This window comes from Anser anser (genome assembly GCF_964211835.1).
Source record: "Anser anser genome assembly, chromosome: 8".
In the NCBI taxonomy this organism is placed as follows: Eukaryota; Metazoa; Chordata; class Aves; order Anseriformes; family Anatidae; genus Anser; species Anser anser.
Genome location: NC_139728.1, coordinates 2,120,556 through 2,137,317, shown reverse-complemented (window position 1 = coordinate 2,137,317; position 16,762 = coordinate 2,120,556). Strand labels below are relative to the sequence as shown.

Genomic DNA, 16,762 nt, shown 5'->3' with positions numbered 1-16,762 from the left:
CTGTTTGCTTATTGTGATCAAAATGTAACCGTGTACTTAAAGAATAGATGGCTGGATCACAACCGATATAAATTTCGCTTCACTAAGGCAAGCTGTTCAGTATGAATTTTGAGCACATTACTGTGCAACTTGGAACCAGTGTTGTGTATTTATTATAATTTCTCTTTATGCTGTCAAAAAATACATGAACTTTGTATCTGGAGAGTATAGTTGTTGATTCTTTTTTGAAGATTGACCATTCTCATATGTTCCTTGGACATGCATGAATGTACGTTATTTCATAATCAATACCAGAGACACTGGAAGTTTGTTTTTGAAGGTGTTAATTATCTTGTCTGCTTCTTTCCTTCTTTCCATGCTAATCAAAGTTAAAAAAAAAAAAAGTTCCTTGAATGGTTAGAACACCATCATGTGAAACACTAGCATAGAGGCAAGTAACAAAACATTTTCAGAAAGGTGGACTAAGTGCAAGTGCAGGAAACCCGGTGTTTTAATTCCTTACTATCGACTAAGCAATATGTCTGTTCCAGAAACAAAGGAAGGGGGATTAAAAAGTCTCTGTCTGACTGGACAGAGCCCTGAGCAACCTGCTGACAGAGTTGACACTGCTTTGAGCAAGGATATTGGACTAGATGATCTCCAGGCATCCTTCGAACCATTCTGTGTGAAATAACGTAAATGTATTTAATGAAGCTAACTAATGGATAATTGGAGAGAGAGAAAAGCTTTACAAGTAAGGGAGAAAAGCTGTGTTTTAAGATCAGACTTACAAAGAGAGAAAGCAGGAGAGGGATGAAAGTATTCAGAAAAACTTTTCCAAGCAGTAGGATTTGTAGAGAAGGCTCTCTGTGAAAAATAACAGTAATACAACTACTCACTTTCATAGTCTATCTTTGTTAAAGGCACGAAAATGGAGTTAGACCATATCGGTGTGGTTAAGAATTTTCTCCATCTAAAGAAAATGAATGTCACAAATTGTATCAGGTTTAAAGCTCAGACCCTGTCTGAGCCCTGCACTACAGACTGTACTGCTTTTGCCTCTGGGCATATCCCGGTTAGAGTAGGGCAGGGACGCTGCACGCAGTGTGCTGGCGATTTTTCACCACCCTCATCCAGTGTCCGAAAAATTGCCGTGCCTGGAACAATAAAATAAGTACCTGCAATATTGTTAGCTCTGCTGGTTGGCATCAAATTAGAGGAAGAATGGGCCACACTTTTTGTCCTCTATTTTTAAAAATCAAGGGAAGAGTTATTATAAATAAACTCTTGCCTGCAGGCTTTCTTTTCCTATTTGTTTGTGCAATGTCAGGGAAATCCTTCATTATAAAGATTATTTTGCTTTCAGGAACATATAAAACATTTTAGTTTGCCAAAAGTTTTGCTTTGTAGAAAGCAACACATCAGGTCTTAGTAAATTTATTTCTTTTATAAGCATTGTGCTGAAAGGAAAACCCAGCAAAAAATAAATAGAGCAAAAAGGGAAGTGATAGGAAGGAGGAAGATAAATCTGCAAGGATGTATAGCCACTGGCTACTGAACCTCTAGCTGCGTCCTGCCCCTGTGTATGCTTTAAAGACCTGGCTTATTCCATTAAAACCTTATTATTATTATTATTATTTTCCTCCAGTGCTGCTACCTCCACCCAGTTCACCTCATCACAACAAACCGTTAGACACATCTTGTGGTCCTTGAGTGTGTCTAGGTGGAATCCGTGGTGGTTTTGCTCTTTGTGAGGGTTGTTTGGCAGGAAGAATAGGCCTGTTTGCAAATGTTTAGGGAAATTGTTTATGACCAATTTGCATGCAGGAGGGAAAGCCTATTTTTGCGTGGATATATTCAATCATTTTGTTCAAATCTTTCAGTGCTTTAGTATATTTTTTTTTCCTCTTGCATTAGATTTATTTTCTGCATTATCACAGCTCATTTCGGGTCTGTATTTAAGATTAACTTTCACGCTACACTCATTTTAGGTGAGAACAGCTTTTAGAGGTTAAATTGTCCTTCTTGGGAAAAGAAACAGTACAATGTAACTTAAGCTGCATTTTAAGCACTTAACCTATCTGTCTGTCTCTATCTGCTTATAGCAATCAATTTGTACAGTTATACAATTAATGAGTAGTTTGTGAGTCATTCACTGAAATATATTCACAGAGAACATTTGAACAATTCTGGATACCAAACGCATTAACAAAAACTGCTTTTAAAATGGAAAATTATGTTTATTACTCACATGTGCACATACAATGGAGTTGGCCAAAAGCCTTTCCATAAGTCTTTCTTTGCTGTCATTCTCTCGGATTCAAATTCAAAGACTTTAGTGTAAGAGTTCAATATATCAATGTTAGTTTCAGCAGATCTCCCAACTTCCAAATATGTAGGTGGAAAAAAAGTGCTACCATTTAAAAAATGAGTTTATTTCAGTCTTGCAGTCCAGGAATTTCTATGTTGGCATAACAAACAACATTTTGCAGTTGAAATTTTAGATAAGAAAGGCTTAAAAAAATAAAAATAAATAAAAGGGTGAAATCAAACCTTAAAAAAATTTAAAGATAATTTCTTTCCTTTTTTTTTCCTGATTTGTCAGCTAACAAAAGTTCTTTACAGGTGGAGTACAGGGCTGTTTGTTCTTCTAAATGTTTGTATTCTCCCAGTGTAGGAAAAGTCCAGTGGAGTAAGAGATGCAGGAGGCAGTGTGTGACTTAGAAGGGAGGATGTGGGTGGCTGTCTGGCTTATTATAAAGTGACTGAAACAGCTGCTAGCTGGGTGAGGTCACAGTACTGAAGGGAGTTGGGTCCCAAGTGCTAGGGATCTTCAAAAATTAGCTTTTCTCAAAATGTCCTCCATTAGGGACACATTCAGATTCACATCATTTAGGGTAGAGTAATTTCACCACTTTCATTGCTTTTATGCCATCGTAATCAGAAAATCTAACCCCCAAATGTATCCTCTCTGTCCAAGGAATCTAAGGTCTGGGGTCAGAATGTGAGGCATGAATCCGGGCAACTCCAGAGCAAAACAGATAAGTGAACTCAGGTTTAGAAACACTCATAAACAAAATGCACTAAATCAAAAATAACCAAAACAAAGCAAAAAAGTCATCCTCTCCATACTTATTGTCATGGATAACACAGGGTAAAAATACGTTCTTAAAAAAAAAAATCAACAAACAATAACAACAACAAAGCAAACAGAGGCAGCAATTTTTAAGTAGCTGAGATTTTTTTTACTCTTTTACGGAAAGTCTTCCCTCCATCTCCACCAGTGGTTCTTTTTGTCCTGGTGAAGAAGTCGGTTGCTGTTGTGTTGTTTGTTGTTTTTTTGGTTGTTTTTTGGTGTTGGTTTGTTGTTTGTTTTTGTTTGTTTGTTTGTTTATTTGCTTTCTTTTAAGGCTAGAAGAAGCTGCTGTGATCTTATGGTGGAATTTCTTAGGAACACAGGCTCTATACAGCTTCACTGTATTAGAAATTCCTGCCTTATTTTGTTGTATTTATTGACTCAAGCATCTGAGTGAGCAAAGATTTTAATTCTACCTACAACAGCCTGATTAGGATGCTGTTCGGTATCTGCACATGGGAAAAGATTTACTCTCTACAATTTTTACAGTATTAGATGCAACATTTATATTGAAAGCATTTTGCTTTGACTCTCCAGAGAAAATGCCATCTTTAAAACTGAAAACAAAAGTGACTGTGGTGTTACAGTCATAAAGTGTATGTTCTTCTTTGATCCCAAATCGGTCAAATTTTTGTCACTCTTGAAGTGTTCTTATTCAATAGATTTGCATGTATTGATATGTATCCCATGGCATAGGATACATAAAATCTTAAAAAGGAGATGAGGGCAAAGGTGCAGTAACTCCATGTATACTGAGTCAAGGGTGACAGACTGCAAAGTGATCTTGCCCTTGAATGCTTCCCCTCATTTACTGCAAGTCCCTACATTTCGTAGAATATCCCAAGTTGGAAGGGACCCACAAGGATCATTGAGTCCAACTCCCGCCTCTGCACAGAGCTGCCTAAAAATCAAACTGTATGTCTGAGAGCATTGTCTAAATGCTTCTTGAACTCCAGCAGGCTCAGTCCTGTGACCACTGCCCTGGGGGGCCTGTCCCAGTGCCCGACCACCCCCTTGGTGAAGAAACTTTTCCTAACGTCCACTTCTCATAAGTCAGCAGCTGAGAAGAATACTGGGTCTGTCAGACACCAGGGGTCTGGGTTTTTTTTGTTTTGTTTTGTTTTTTTCATGTTTCACGTATGCGTATGTGTGTTTTTCTCCTTTTTTTTAACCTCACTACTACTGGCTGCTGTAGGAAACAACTACCTATTCAGAAAGTCCATACAAACCTTTGGATTGAACCAGGCTAGCAGTACAAGATATGAAATAACTGTTTCATTATTATTATTTCGTTATTTTCAGCATGGCATAATATCTCAGCATGAATGCTTTTTGGACAGAAACTGTTCCATGTGCAAGTGTTTTGTATATTTTACTGATTTGCAAGCCTGAACACCTAATAGAATTATTGAAAAAATTGTTATTATATATGAATGCTTCCCTTATCAAGGTTAACAGTAAATTATATAAAAATGAATCAGCAAAAATTATTTTTTTTTTTTACAGTCCTTATATGGTGCTGAAGTTTCTACTACTCCAGAACTACCACTCTTCTATACTCCTATAGATTTAGTAGACATCAGTGTAGAAATGGCTGGACTGAAGTTTCCAAATCCTTTTGGCATTGCCAGTGCAACCCCTGCTACGAGTTCTTCAATGATTCGAAGAGCTTTTGAAGCTGGTTGGGGCTTTGCTGTCACTAAAACATTCTCCCTGGATAAGGTAAGAAAATACTTTAAGCCATGTTTAGCATGTAAATATTGTTTTGTATATTTGAAATATCTGAATCTTTTAGGAGTCTCACTATCTAGCCTGTAGAAAAGAATAAGCAGGGAAATGTATGGTGCATCGTGTGGGTTTAAATAAGCTTGGAGCTTCCAGCAGTGCACTGTAAAGGTGAAACAATTTCTGTTTGTCTTTTTGTTTGTTTGTTACAATTAAAGGATTTACATTATTCCCTTTTATTCAACAACATTTTAAATATTAACCAGCTAGTAACAGTAATGGTACTTTTTTAAACATTGCAGTGAAAATGTTTTCTGTGAGGGATCAGAATGCAAAGGGAATGAGTAACAGCTTCATCAAGCAACTCACGAAAGGCTGTTTCCCTGCCAAGGACTGCCAAGATAAGCCATTGAAATTGAGTTCCAGTTGCAATGTGATAATGTAGGTGTGAGCTTGAGACTGGGTGGGCAGTGGAAGAGAAAGATGGAAGCAACATAAAACAAGCCTATGGAGGGACTAGTTCTGCTGAAGGTTTGTAGTGCAGAGATAATGCTTCAGTAAGATGAAGTGGAAGAGGAAGGATTTAGAATAAATTCATGAAGACTATGGCTCGGTATGTCACCTAAAACAAATTCTCAAAGCAATTTTTATTAAAGTGTATATTTGGATTATTTGACCTGAGAATTGCCTGTAGACTGGGCTTTCTGTTACAACAGTCAAATGGCAAAATGAGACTTAGAGCAAGAAGTTTAGACAGTGAAACAAAAGGACAATTTTGAGAAACGTATTCCAGAGGAAGGAAACAGGATTTGGGTTGGGATTACTTGTGTTGGGAGGAAGAGGATCAGAGGGAAAGCCTGAGTAAGTGTGAATGATGGCAATGTGTTGTCAATTAATGACAAAGAGTAGTATGCAGGGAAGAGAGCTTTTGAAATACGTTTGGAAACAAGGGAGTTTTATTCTTGATTCAGAGATGAGAAGTAAAAGTGGATTAGTGGATGGAGAGCTTAGCAGGAGAGAAAAGGAGAAAAGGCTCATTTTTTTTTTTACTCTGCCACCTCAGAGGGTGACCCTGTAACAATGAGGAAGGTCTAAGGACAAAGTGCTGTATTCCTAGAGCATAATGTAAAATATGTCAGACTGGCTTCTTCTCTTGCTTACGCCTGAGGTACACCAAGGAAGTCAGTGCTCATTTGGATTGCAATGGAGATTCCAAACTACTTCACAGGGTTTCTTATTAAAACACTTTTTAGGACATAAATGTCATTCAAGTGTGTTTGTAACTGACTTATGCATATAACATACTGTCAACTGTAATTATTCAGTGCCTAGGCTGAAGGCAAGTACATAGCAAATACTGAGATTTATTTATTAATCAGTGTTATTGCTGATATGCTTGCCGTCCTGCTAGACTGTGCATTGATTACTGGGTCTCTCAAGAGCTAAACAGACACTGACTGTGTTACAGCTTTGAGTGGTAATTCAGAAGGAAAGACTTGCATGTTGCAGGAAGTGATGATGGTACTCCAGTAAGCAGCACAGTCTCTCTGAATTGTTTCTGAAATGGTGACTGCAACATGAGTGCCGTGCTCTGGCAGAATGAATTGGGTGAAGATCTTTCTAGAGAGAGGATTTCTTGAATCATATATTGCAGTGTGCAGTAGCACTGTCCCACCAAAGTACTAGCTAGTTTTCTACCATTATATTCTTCCCAATAGTGTACTTCCCACAAGGGTAATGCCTTAGTATTTGTGATGATTTGAGATGCTTGGCTGCAAGGTGCTGCAGAAATAAAACTGCTCAATTTGTAGTACTATCATGGTAATTAATGCTACAAAAATAAATATTTCAAATTGAAAGAAAGGCTCAGGGAGGTACAGCAGTTCTTATTTGAGCAATGAGTACTACACAAAGACTGCTCTGTTGACTTAATGCTGGAACAAATAATTAGTAGAGAGTTTGGCTTAATATAGGTTGGCATAACATGCTACTTTTTTTTTTTTTTTTTTTAAATAAACTTAGCTTCCAATCACATAGATGCAAATCCTATGTGGTGTTCAGCAGGGAGCAGAATGCTCTCGTGGTCTGCAGTACCTGTGGAAGTAGAGATTTCAGATTTATTGTCCTACCAAGCTAGTAACAGCTAACTGTGTAGTAGGGCCAGGAAAAAAGATTTCCAGATCTGAGCCTGTATTGCCTGTGGGAGCAGGTGGAGCTGCTCCCCAGATTAGTTTCCAAGAACAGAACCACTTCTGGGAGGAAGGGAGCTTTCTGGACACAGTTTTTGGCAGCCGAAACTCCTCTACTTCAGCCTTGGTTGTATGTGGTACAAGCAGGATTCTACGTTTATCCCTGTTGTTTTACTTAATCTGTCCTGTTTAGATTTAACTTGTGATTCCCCTTCATATTTGCAATAGTTAAAGGCCAAACATAAACTGCCTGTGCAACTGTAGGGAGCTTAGCAGTAGCAGAAACACTGCTTCTTCCAGGGCTGGTCACTGAACTCACCACCATGCTCTGTCAGTGGCACGGAAACCAGTGACTTCACAGAATCACAGAATTGTAGGGGTTGGAAGGGACCTCAAAAGATCATCGGGTCCAACCCCCCTGCCAAAGCAGGTTCCTCAGAGCAGGCTGCCCAGGTAGGTGTCCAGATGGGCCTTGAATATCTCCAGAGAAGGAGACCCCACAACCTCCCTGGGCAGCCTGGTCCAGTGCTCCGTCACCCTCACTGTGAAGTTCTTTCACATGTTGGTGCAAAACTTCCTGTGCTCCATCTTGTGGCCATTACCCCTTGTCCTGTCCCCACAAACCACAGAAAAGAGGTTGGCCAGAGAGGTTGACTAGAGGTTGACTTCCCTATTGACCTTTGGCATCCTTTGGCACTTGAGGTAAAGTGGTTGATGCAGGGTAAATATGAGTGATGTTTAGCAAATGGAAAGCACATACAGCCTGTCTACAGATTTCCATGCGTTAACTGCAGTGTGATGGAATAAGAACAGAGAAAAAAAAAGACAGATAAAGCATTGCAGGAGATCCAAGGACAGAGATAAAAGGACTCAGGTTGGAGAGCTGTGATTCTTATAAGACAGAGCATTCATTTCCTATGAACTTCCACTCCTTTTCCCTCTTTCACTGTCTAGCACAAAAAACTCCTGTAAAATGCTAGGCTAGGGATCCCTGCAGCCCATGAGAGGCTATGTGTTCTTGTACAAGCAAATTGTTGGATAGCACTTGTGCAATTGTAGCCCCTGGACCATAATTTACTCCCCCAGTTTTCCCAGCCCTCATCTGTCTTGACCTCACCTTGAAAGCATCACATGTTGCTACAGAGGGAGTTAGCATAGCACTAACTGTTTCGTGCCATGCTCGCTCCCTTTTCAAACACCCACGTACTTTGCTGCATAATTGCCTTCATGACAACCTGTGTAGGGTTTTCTGTTTGTAGGGTGAGGATTTCAACTCTGAGTGATTCAGCAAATGTTTGTTCTTGCATACTGCTCTACTATTGTTGAAAGGTTTAAAAAAAAAAAAAAAAAAAAAGCTAATGAGAAATAGATGAAATTCCTTCAGAATAGATATGCCTTTAAGTATATAGCACTGTAAATATTTTAGAAGGTAGTGGATATTGTAGTATAATACAAATATTAAATACAGGTTACTGTACCTGTATATGTTTATAGGTATCTGTGAAGAGGGAGGGTATTTTGTATTTACAAAACCAAACATGTATGCATAACTGCATTAGTATCAAGTAGATTTGATTTTTTTCCAGAAATGAGAATAGCTGCTTTTAAAATGGACTATCATGAGGCAAGAAAAATGGTAACAGAATAAAAAAGCCCTGTTACACACACCTTCTCCTACACTCACGACTTCACTCTTTCACTGCAGAATCAACAGCTCATTGCTCTGTTGGTTCAAATAGTGTTTCTGTCTTATTCAGATAACTGTGCTGCAAACTATTATTTGTACATTCTCTTGGTGAGCTATTGAAGGGAAATGGGAGAGCTGCATATCATGGAGTCCGCAAAGAAATGAATTTCAATCATTACCTCTTTTAGAACTTAGAAGAACAGAAAACTACCTGCAGAATGAAAAATCCTGTATTAATTAAACAAGTAACAAAGAGTGGGAGTTTTTAGTAGAATTGTTATTCTGAGCTGGTTTATTTACTTCAAATTTATTGCTGAGTACTGTTTAGTACATAAAATTTACATTAAAAACTGTAATCAGAAAGTTTGTATAAACATAGTACCAAAATAAGCCAGAGGTTATATGAAGTTTGCATGCCTTTTCTCTATACATATCCACCACCACAGTGAGCTTATATCAGAAACTGGGGCTCCATCATCTCAATTCTGGCTTTATTGTTCTCTCATTGCATTGTATGGGCTGCTTAGAAAGAGGAAAAACAACTGGGATAGCAGAAATATTTGCTTTGATTTTTAGATGCTTCCTTCGCTTCTAAAATTTAATTCTGATTAATCAGATACATCTGTCTTTATTCTGTTGTGACATGCATTGATTTGTGATGCTGTCGCTTTCAATAATGTGGAAGCAGTTGCCTTTATTATGAGAACCGGCAGAAATCAACATGCAGACTAACTTCATTTTTAATCTTTAATGTTTTTTTTCATTGTGTATGAAGAAAGTTGCATGGATGATTTTAAAAACAAAGCTACAATTAAAACTAGATTATATTTGAATGAATCCATAGCAGAGAAAACTTTCTAGTCATATTATATGTTTATAAAATTCACTGAAGTAAATTTTACAATATGTTTTCAGAACCATTTCTAAATGAACACAATTGCTGGTAGAGAATTCATTAGTTTACCTGGTGTATATATGGCACTTCTGTGTGCTGCTATTATAATATACAGATTCTGCCACTAACTAGTTGTCTCTGTACATTTGCACTATGTACACCTCACTTTATAATTGAAGTGGTAAAGAAAAAAAAATCATAGTACAATGATGCATTGTTTTCCATAACATTAGTATTTCACAGAAGTGAATCTGTATTACAAAATGTATATTTTTGTATGATATTACAGCACAGTAATTTAGATTAAACTAGTTATAATTTATGGTGCCAAGCCAAAAAGCTATTTAAGATGCATTAAAATGCAGAACCATGACATTTGAAATTCTGATGTTCTTAATATGACAAAGGTTATTCTATGGAGTTTTGCTATAATATGAAATATTAATATTTCACAATACAGTTTTGATGAAGTACAATTTGCCTAGCTTGCATATGATAAAGAAATTAAATGCTTACCAGGGGAGTTCAGTGAGAATTAGAGCCCTGCCTGAACATCTGCTTGAAATGTTATTATCCTGTCCTACTGACAGCATTGCTCCCTCATTGTTTTTTGAGATTGACAGCTGAATATTGTACTGATTTCTGCAGCAAATATGTTTAGGTGAACTTTGTTTCATTTTTTAGGAATTTAGAACATGCTTTTGATTTCTATCCTATAATTTTTTTTATACTCTTGACATTTGTAGGTGCCAGATTGTGGTCTAGTATGCTGTAGCAAAGATAGACCATTGACTTGCGACGAAATGCCAGTTGATATCTCAGTAAACAGAAATATTACTATTCTTTATTGTGTGGTCTGTATGAAAGCTGTATGAGCTTTCTTTGGGGAGACAAATGATCAGATTGTTAATGTCAAATATAAAAAGGACTGTTTGCCTTTCTACTAAATAACATCAGACAACTTTTATTAACTACATTATTTGAACAGAAAAGTGGGCATTTTACAGGATTCCTTTGCATACAAAGCTCTGTAAGTTGAATTATTTATTGTTTTTACAAATGTTAAAATGATTATTAATGGTCTTAACATTCTTATGTGTTCTTAATGTAAATTATTGTCTTCTATATTTCTGAAAAAAATGTTAATAAGAAATATCAGCTTGGTTGTTTCCCAATATTTACTTTTTTTTTTTTTTAGATCACCACATAAAACTAATAGTTTAACAGATGATGTAAAAGACCAGAGAAATGTAATTGAGTGTAATTATTTTTTTAAGTGCTGTAACTACAACATTGTGTTTTATTTGAATATTTTTATATATAAAATGTGTTATCTGAGTACAAAAAGGAAAAAATCATGCTGTGAATCTGAACAAATGGCATTTGTAATGTATTACTTTGAAGAAAAAAAAGATAAGCCTCTGAACAAATGTCTAGTTGCACTCTTCCTGTAGCATTAAATATGGCAGAAATGCTCCATTTCTTCTTCAATGAGAGCCACAGCACAGTCTCCCTTGGTGAAGTCTGTTATCCCAAGGTGGGGAACACAATCTGACAACTCAGCAGTGGAAGGGAAGGAGGGATCTGTCACACAGGTGTGTGAACTGTGTGTCAGCAGAACTTATTCGTGCTACAGGAGAGATTTCTACGAACAGATCAGCAAGCCACTTTCCATATTTTCACTTTTCCTTCCATTCACCCTCATGGAGCAGAGAGAGCTTGGCTGTAAAATTGTCTTATGCATCTTGAGCTCATTTCATAAATTCCATAGAGCCTCTAAGCCAGCAATGACATAGCTTCCTTAAAGCTGTACACGAATCTGGCCATCAAAGGTAAAATTAGTTACATGTCAAAACTGGTTCTTGGTAGGCTACAGGTTCCTCACATGTATTTATCTAAGGATTCATTTTCCATTTGTCTACTTGGCTTTTTTACAGAGTATTTAGAGATCCTTTATTTTTTATTTCGTGTTCATTTTGAACTAATGTTTTAAAACAGTGCAGCAACAATGGACCAACATAATCTAAATTTGAGGATTAACCTTGAGCTTTGGGCAGGTGGTGAATAAAAACTTGTTATAAACCAGAATTTTAATGAAACATTTTGTGCAGTTAAAGTGGCACAACTGAGAAGCAGTTTCAGTGAAGTTTAGAAGAGTGTAAAGATTGTAATACTAAGTATTTTGTTTCATAAGCCTTTCTATAAAAATATCTACCAAGAGTAGGAGTCATAATATGTTGCATCTGGGAACTGGACCAGTACTTAAGAGATGTCCTTTGTAATAATAGTCCAACTACTAGCTTATCAAACAGAATGGATGCAAATATGACAGTTGGCTAAAAGTCTCAATGGTACTTATTTTTATGTTGAAGAGGCTGCTCAGTTCTTTGCTACTATTGTTTTGTTTACTTCCTTCTTAAAATATATGCAAATATTTAACAAAAGAGAGAGAGAGACAAAGAGCACACACTCATGATTTTTCAAAACTGCTAAGAATCTGTAGCTCCTGATGGCTGTATCTGAAGTACTCAACATTTTTGAATATCACATCTTGAGTAAACAAGATTCTGAAAAGCATGTACGCGATGTACTTGTGTCAAATATCATTCAGACGTGATCTTCTGTAGTTGTTTCGTAAGTCCTTGGAAGATTGTTAGTAATCTTGGTGCTACCTCCAGTAATTTTGTGTCTGAAAGGAATTCAGCTAAAAAGGCAGATTCAATGTAAGCTAGAAATTGCCAAGTGTAATTCTGAAATTTAGATTTTTTACACTTAAGTTTCATTCTCAGTTCAGATTTGTTGCAGCCTATTTTTAGTGTTTTGCTTTCTTCAAAACAACAGACTGCATAAAACCTTCTTTAGTGTTATTAATCTATTCAATAATTTCTTAGAAAAATTGTGTTATATTTTTTCATCATGATTCTATTTTAAAAATGCCTTTCCAAGACATTCACAGCATAAGGCTGTATTTAACACTTTAGACTTTCCTTCTCATAAATGACCTAAACTTATTTCTGTGGGGTGTGGGTAGTGAAATTGTTATGATACACAGTAAGAGATATCCAGAGACTTTCAGGAAAGAACTAAAATTTTTATTTTGTTATTACAGAATTCAGAAGTTTCTCTCCCATTTTTTTTATCAAGTCATTGAGTGTCCCCCTCCACCCTTACCCCCATCCCTATTTGTCCAAATGCATGTTTCAGTGGTTTATCTTCCTCATTTCAACATTTGCATTATGATAAAATCATCAGAATGTAATGACTTTGATAGGTGTCCTAAGGTACTGAAGGAGAACGAGGAAAAAGTTATCTTTACACTTCAGTTGCTCCAGTTTATAGTCCAGCATCTTTGCTGAGGTCTATATTCAGAATCTGTACGTGAAGTAGATAGCAGTGGCCAAACGTTGGCTTCTGCAGGAATCTAGGTGAAGCTTTGGGACTCCACCCCTGCTCACTAAAAATAATGGGCTGCAGGTTTATAGAGGAAGGCATGCTTCTAGCACCATGCCTTCTCCCCCTGGGCACCAGCTAGTTGCTTTTTGGTCAGCTGTGCACATGGTGCAGACTGGCTGTTGGACGGACACTTTTCCCTCATCTCCACCTGGGAAAAGAGGGCTGAAGCATCCCATACAGCCTTTGAACGTGTCCACAGAAATATGGTCCCAAATTGACTCAATGTGGACACTCTAAAATCAATGTCAAACATTTATGTTCTGGCGCTTATGTTAAAAAGTTTGCAGACGTAAGCTGAAATGATATATCTCTAATCTAGCGTATATTTCCACACATGGATTTTTACAGGGTTTTTGCTTAATCATTTTTCAAGTGATTTTTGGTTATACCAGAGTAGCTCTTATGTGAAGCACCATGCTTCTCCTAAAAGCTCAGGTTATCTCAGGTCAGTAATTTCCCAGTTGGTAAATGAAACTTATAGGGCTCTGTTTAACATCTGATTTGCCCACACAAGAAGTTAAGAAAGCAAAGAGCTGCTTTTTAAATCTCATAGTGATATAATTGTATTTACTAATGACTGGCATTGTTGTAAAAGCAGAATGAAGTCCCATATGTTTAAAAAACATGAGAGTTTCTTATGTTAAAATACTCATTACTAATGTAAATATATATGTCCGTGTATTGTAAATAACACTTCTTATCATTATTTGAGATTTTATAATTGTCCAAATCTTTCACTACAATAGAGATTGTGCTTTTAGCAGACTTCATCCTTCAGTAAGAAAGTGTAGGATTTTTGTGAATATGTATTCTAGAGGTAATTGCATCAGGAGACAAATGTCTCCATCCCATGAACTTTGGAATTATTACTCCAAGAATTATCCAAAATGCTACTGTCACAGCTAATTGAAAAATCCAGTTTTTGGTCTACAGAAAAAGGAGAGCACATCTTTAATATTCTCTTAATATATGTATTATGATAGTATGTACATTTTCTCATTGTGTATTATAAGTGTCAGATTCATATGAGGGATTTTATACTACTTAATATATACATATATTATTACTGAATTACGTTTATGCAATTAAATTATTTTTGAATATTGACTTTTTAAACCTAAAGCTAATCTGCTTTTCTCTAACTTTCCTGGTACAATTTGGACTATGAAACAGTGAATTATAATGCTAGTTATAGCTACCAAAAGCAGCTAGCAGTACCTTTTCGGTGTTTTCTACCATGTGCATAAACCATATGCATAAAGTAAGTTTACACGTTATTACTTTAACTTCTTCTTGACTGACTTGTTTGATAATTCAGTGGAATCTAAGTGTTTTCAAACAAAATCACTGAAACATTATAAATGAAAATGACATAAAGTAATGTTGTAGCCAGCTGGTTTTTCATTAGCAGCTGACCTGCTATTGCTATAAAAACCAAAGTCTTGGCTAGACGTCAGTTCAATAAATGAACAGGCTATCTATTGATTTTTCTCCCTCTTGTTATGTAATATGATTTTCCCTCCTTTGGAAGCGTTGCTGTTGTACAGGATGGCGCTGGGATCATGGTCGTGGTAGCGTACTGGAATGTGTGGAGTAAGGAAGGCTGTCACAGCAGTCAATAAGATCTGAGAGGTGTTGACTAATTGCCTGCTAATTACACAGTAAATTGTCTAATTAAGCTGATGGTTAATTAGGGTACGCTCGCACAGCAGTCTTGTGGAATTTTCGTCTGAAGTCTGGGAAGCAGCTTGTGTAATTGGCAAACTGGTAAGGACTGGCAGAGAACAGGACTGGAAAGCACGCTGCCAGTAGATGACAGAATAAGGATGCATTTGCACAAAGGTTGTCATGTAAGCACTGAGGGGTTTGTTAGCCTTCTCCAGCTACGTGGCAGTGGGCTCAATGAGGAATTTAGCTGAAAGCTACTGGAAGGTGTAAATAAAATACAGTTTAAGCATGTAATGTTTGAAAAGCAGTGGCAGATATTCTTCTCGTGTTTTAGGCAGAATTTAGACTTAAGATGCTTTCCTTCAAAATTTTGGCTAATGAACACAGAATGCCAAAATTAATGTGTAGAGAATTTCACCAAGCTGCACAATTTGACCAGGGCAATGATCATTGCATTGTAATTTGTTCAGTGGAGTCACAAAATGATATTGTTTCCTGGGATACTCTATTTGTATGTTGAAAAAGTATGTCTGTTAATAAGGATGCTCACCAACCACCATAACCATTGTCTATGATATTCTGAATCCTCATTAGGCTTTGTATCCATCCCTAGCTGTGACAGAGTATGAACAGGTCATAGTGGTGCTCTCAATTAAATGTGTATGAGCTATGCATAAATATAATACAATTAATAAAAGTTTCTGGATTCCAGGTTCTGACCCAAAGACCATGGAAACAGTTGAGAGTATTAAACAATGAGAACCTGGACAGTAGAGGAGTGCAGACACCAACTCAGAAGTGTCAATTTGCTGAGATTTAAATTTATAATTTGGTAAAGTAACTTGGTACATGCACTACCTTAAAGATAATTACAAATGCAAGCTTCCCACAGAATCAGGAGCATGGTACAGTACAAGATTGGGTCTTTACATAATTCAGAGATTTAATTTGAGCTAAGTATCAACAAATCTGAGGAAAAAAATAGCTCTTTTCTATGTAATAAATTTAATCTAAAAAGGTTTAAAGGTCTGTATGTATATTTATTTATTTAAGTATGCTTTGATGTCACTTGAGCAAAGTAAAGCTTAATGTCCACTTTCAATCACGGAAATTAGATATTGTTTCATAGGTCCCCATCTTTTTACATTTTAACATGTGCAATTTTTAGTTCAGACATGGTGCCTTCCTCCTTCTGGAACAAAAAAGAAGACAAAGTGAATTCAAAATCTGGATTGATGGTTAAACAGTTGATCTTTAGATTTACTTTTAAATTTATCATGTCTTCTCCCATACAAATAGAATCTTAAAAACAAAACCCACAAAATTTGAGGGTGTAAATCATGCTTTCTTTGAATTAACTAAGCCATTTTTATCCCATGGTCTTGGTGCTTCTACTTCCCTGCACATGCACAGTTAATTGTGCCTTTATGTAGCACCCTTTAGGTTGTGAGGTTTTGCTTATGATTTTTCCTTCAAAAATAGCTAAGCAAAATCATGGTACACTGAGTGCTTTCTCACTGTGCCAGTCATCAGACATGGGACTCCAAACAGTGAAGGCAAGCTACAGGGCCTTAAACCTTCTCTGGGAGGATTATAACGATACTTGCAATGCTACTCCTCTGTGTATATTTGCACAGACCAGAATGCTGCAATTCCTCTGCATCCAATTCTGTGAATTTTTGCATAAAGTAAAACAAATGTAATTCATTGATTTAATTCATTAGTATCCATGGAGGCTATATATATATATATAATTTTCCTTCGAATAAAACATTTTTTATATTTGTATTTGATAGTTACGTGTATGTATTTCCATATCCATCTGCACATGTGCAAAAACAGGTCTCCTCAGTTCATTTTGCCTTACTACTTTTTAAGGATTTTTCCTTAAAAGTATTAGAGAAACTATTCTTTTTGTCTCTGGCAGCACGTTCAGGAACAAAGCTCACTTCTGCAGCCAACTGTGGGAACTGAAAGCACACAGTGCAACCATCACACTTGCTTTTGTTTTCTGTCATGGGACAACAAAT

General features: G+C 36.6%; 1 protein-coding gene across 7 annotated transcripts in view; it reads left to right on the top strand.

The window, feature by feature from the left end:
* The window catches only part of DPYD (dihydropyrimidine dehydrogenase), a 355,784-nt gene that overhangs the window by 186,767 nt on the left and 152,255 nt on the right, over window positions 1-16,762 (top strand). For all 7 annotated transcript variants that reach the window (XM_083846247.1, XM_083846246.1, XM_083846248.1 and 4 more), the window contains one exon: window positions 4,622-4,837. In XM_083846247.1, the coding sequence (XP_083702373.1) occupies window positions 4,622-4,837 (216 nt within the window). The remainder of the gene's footprint in view (window positions 1-4,621; window positions 4,838-16,762) is intronic.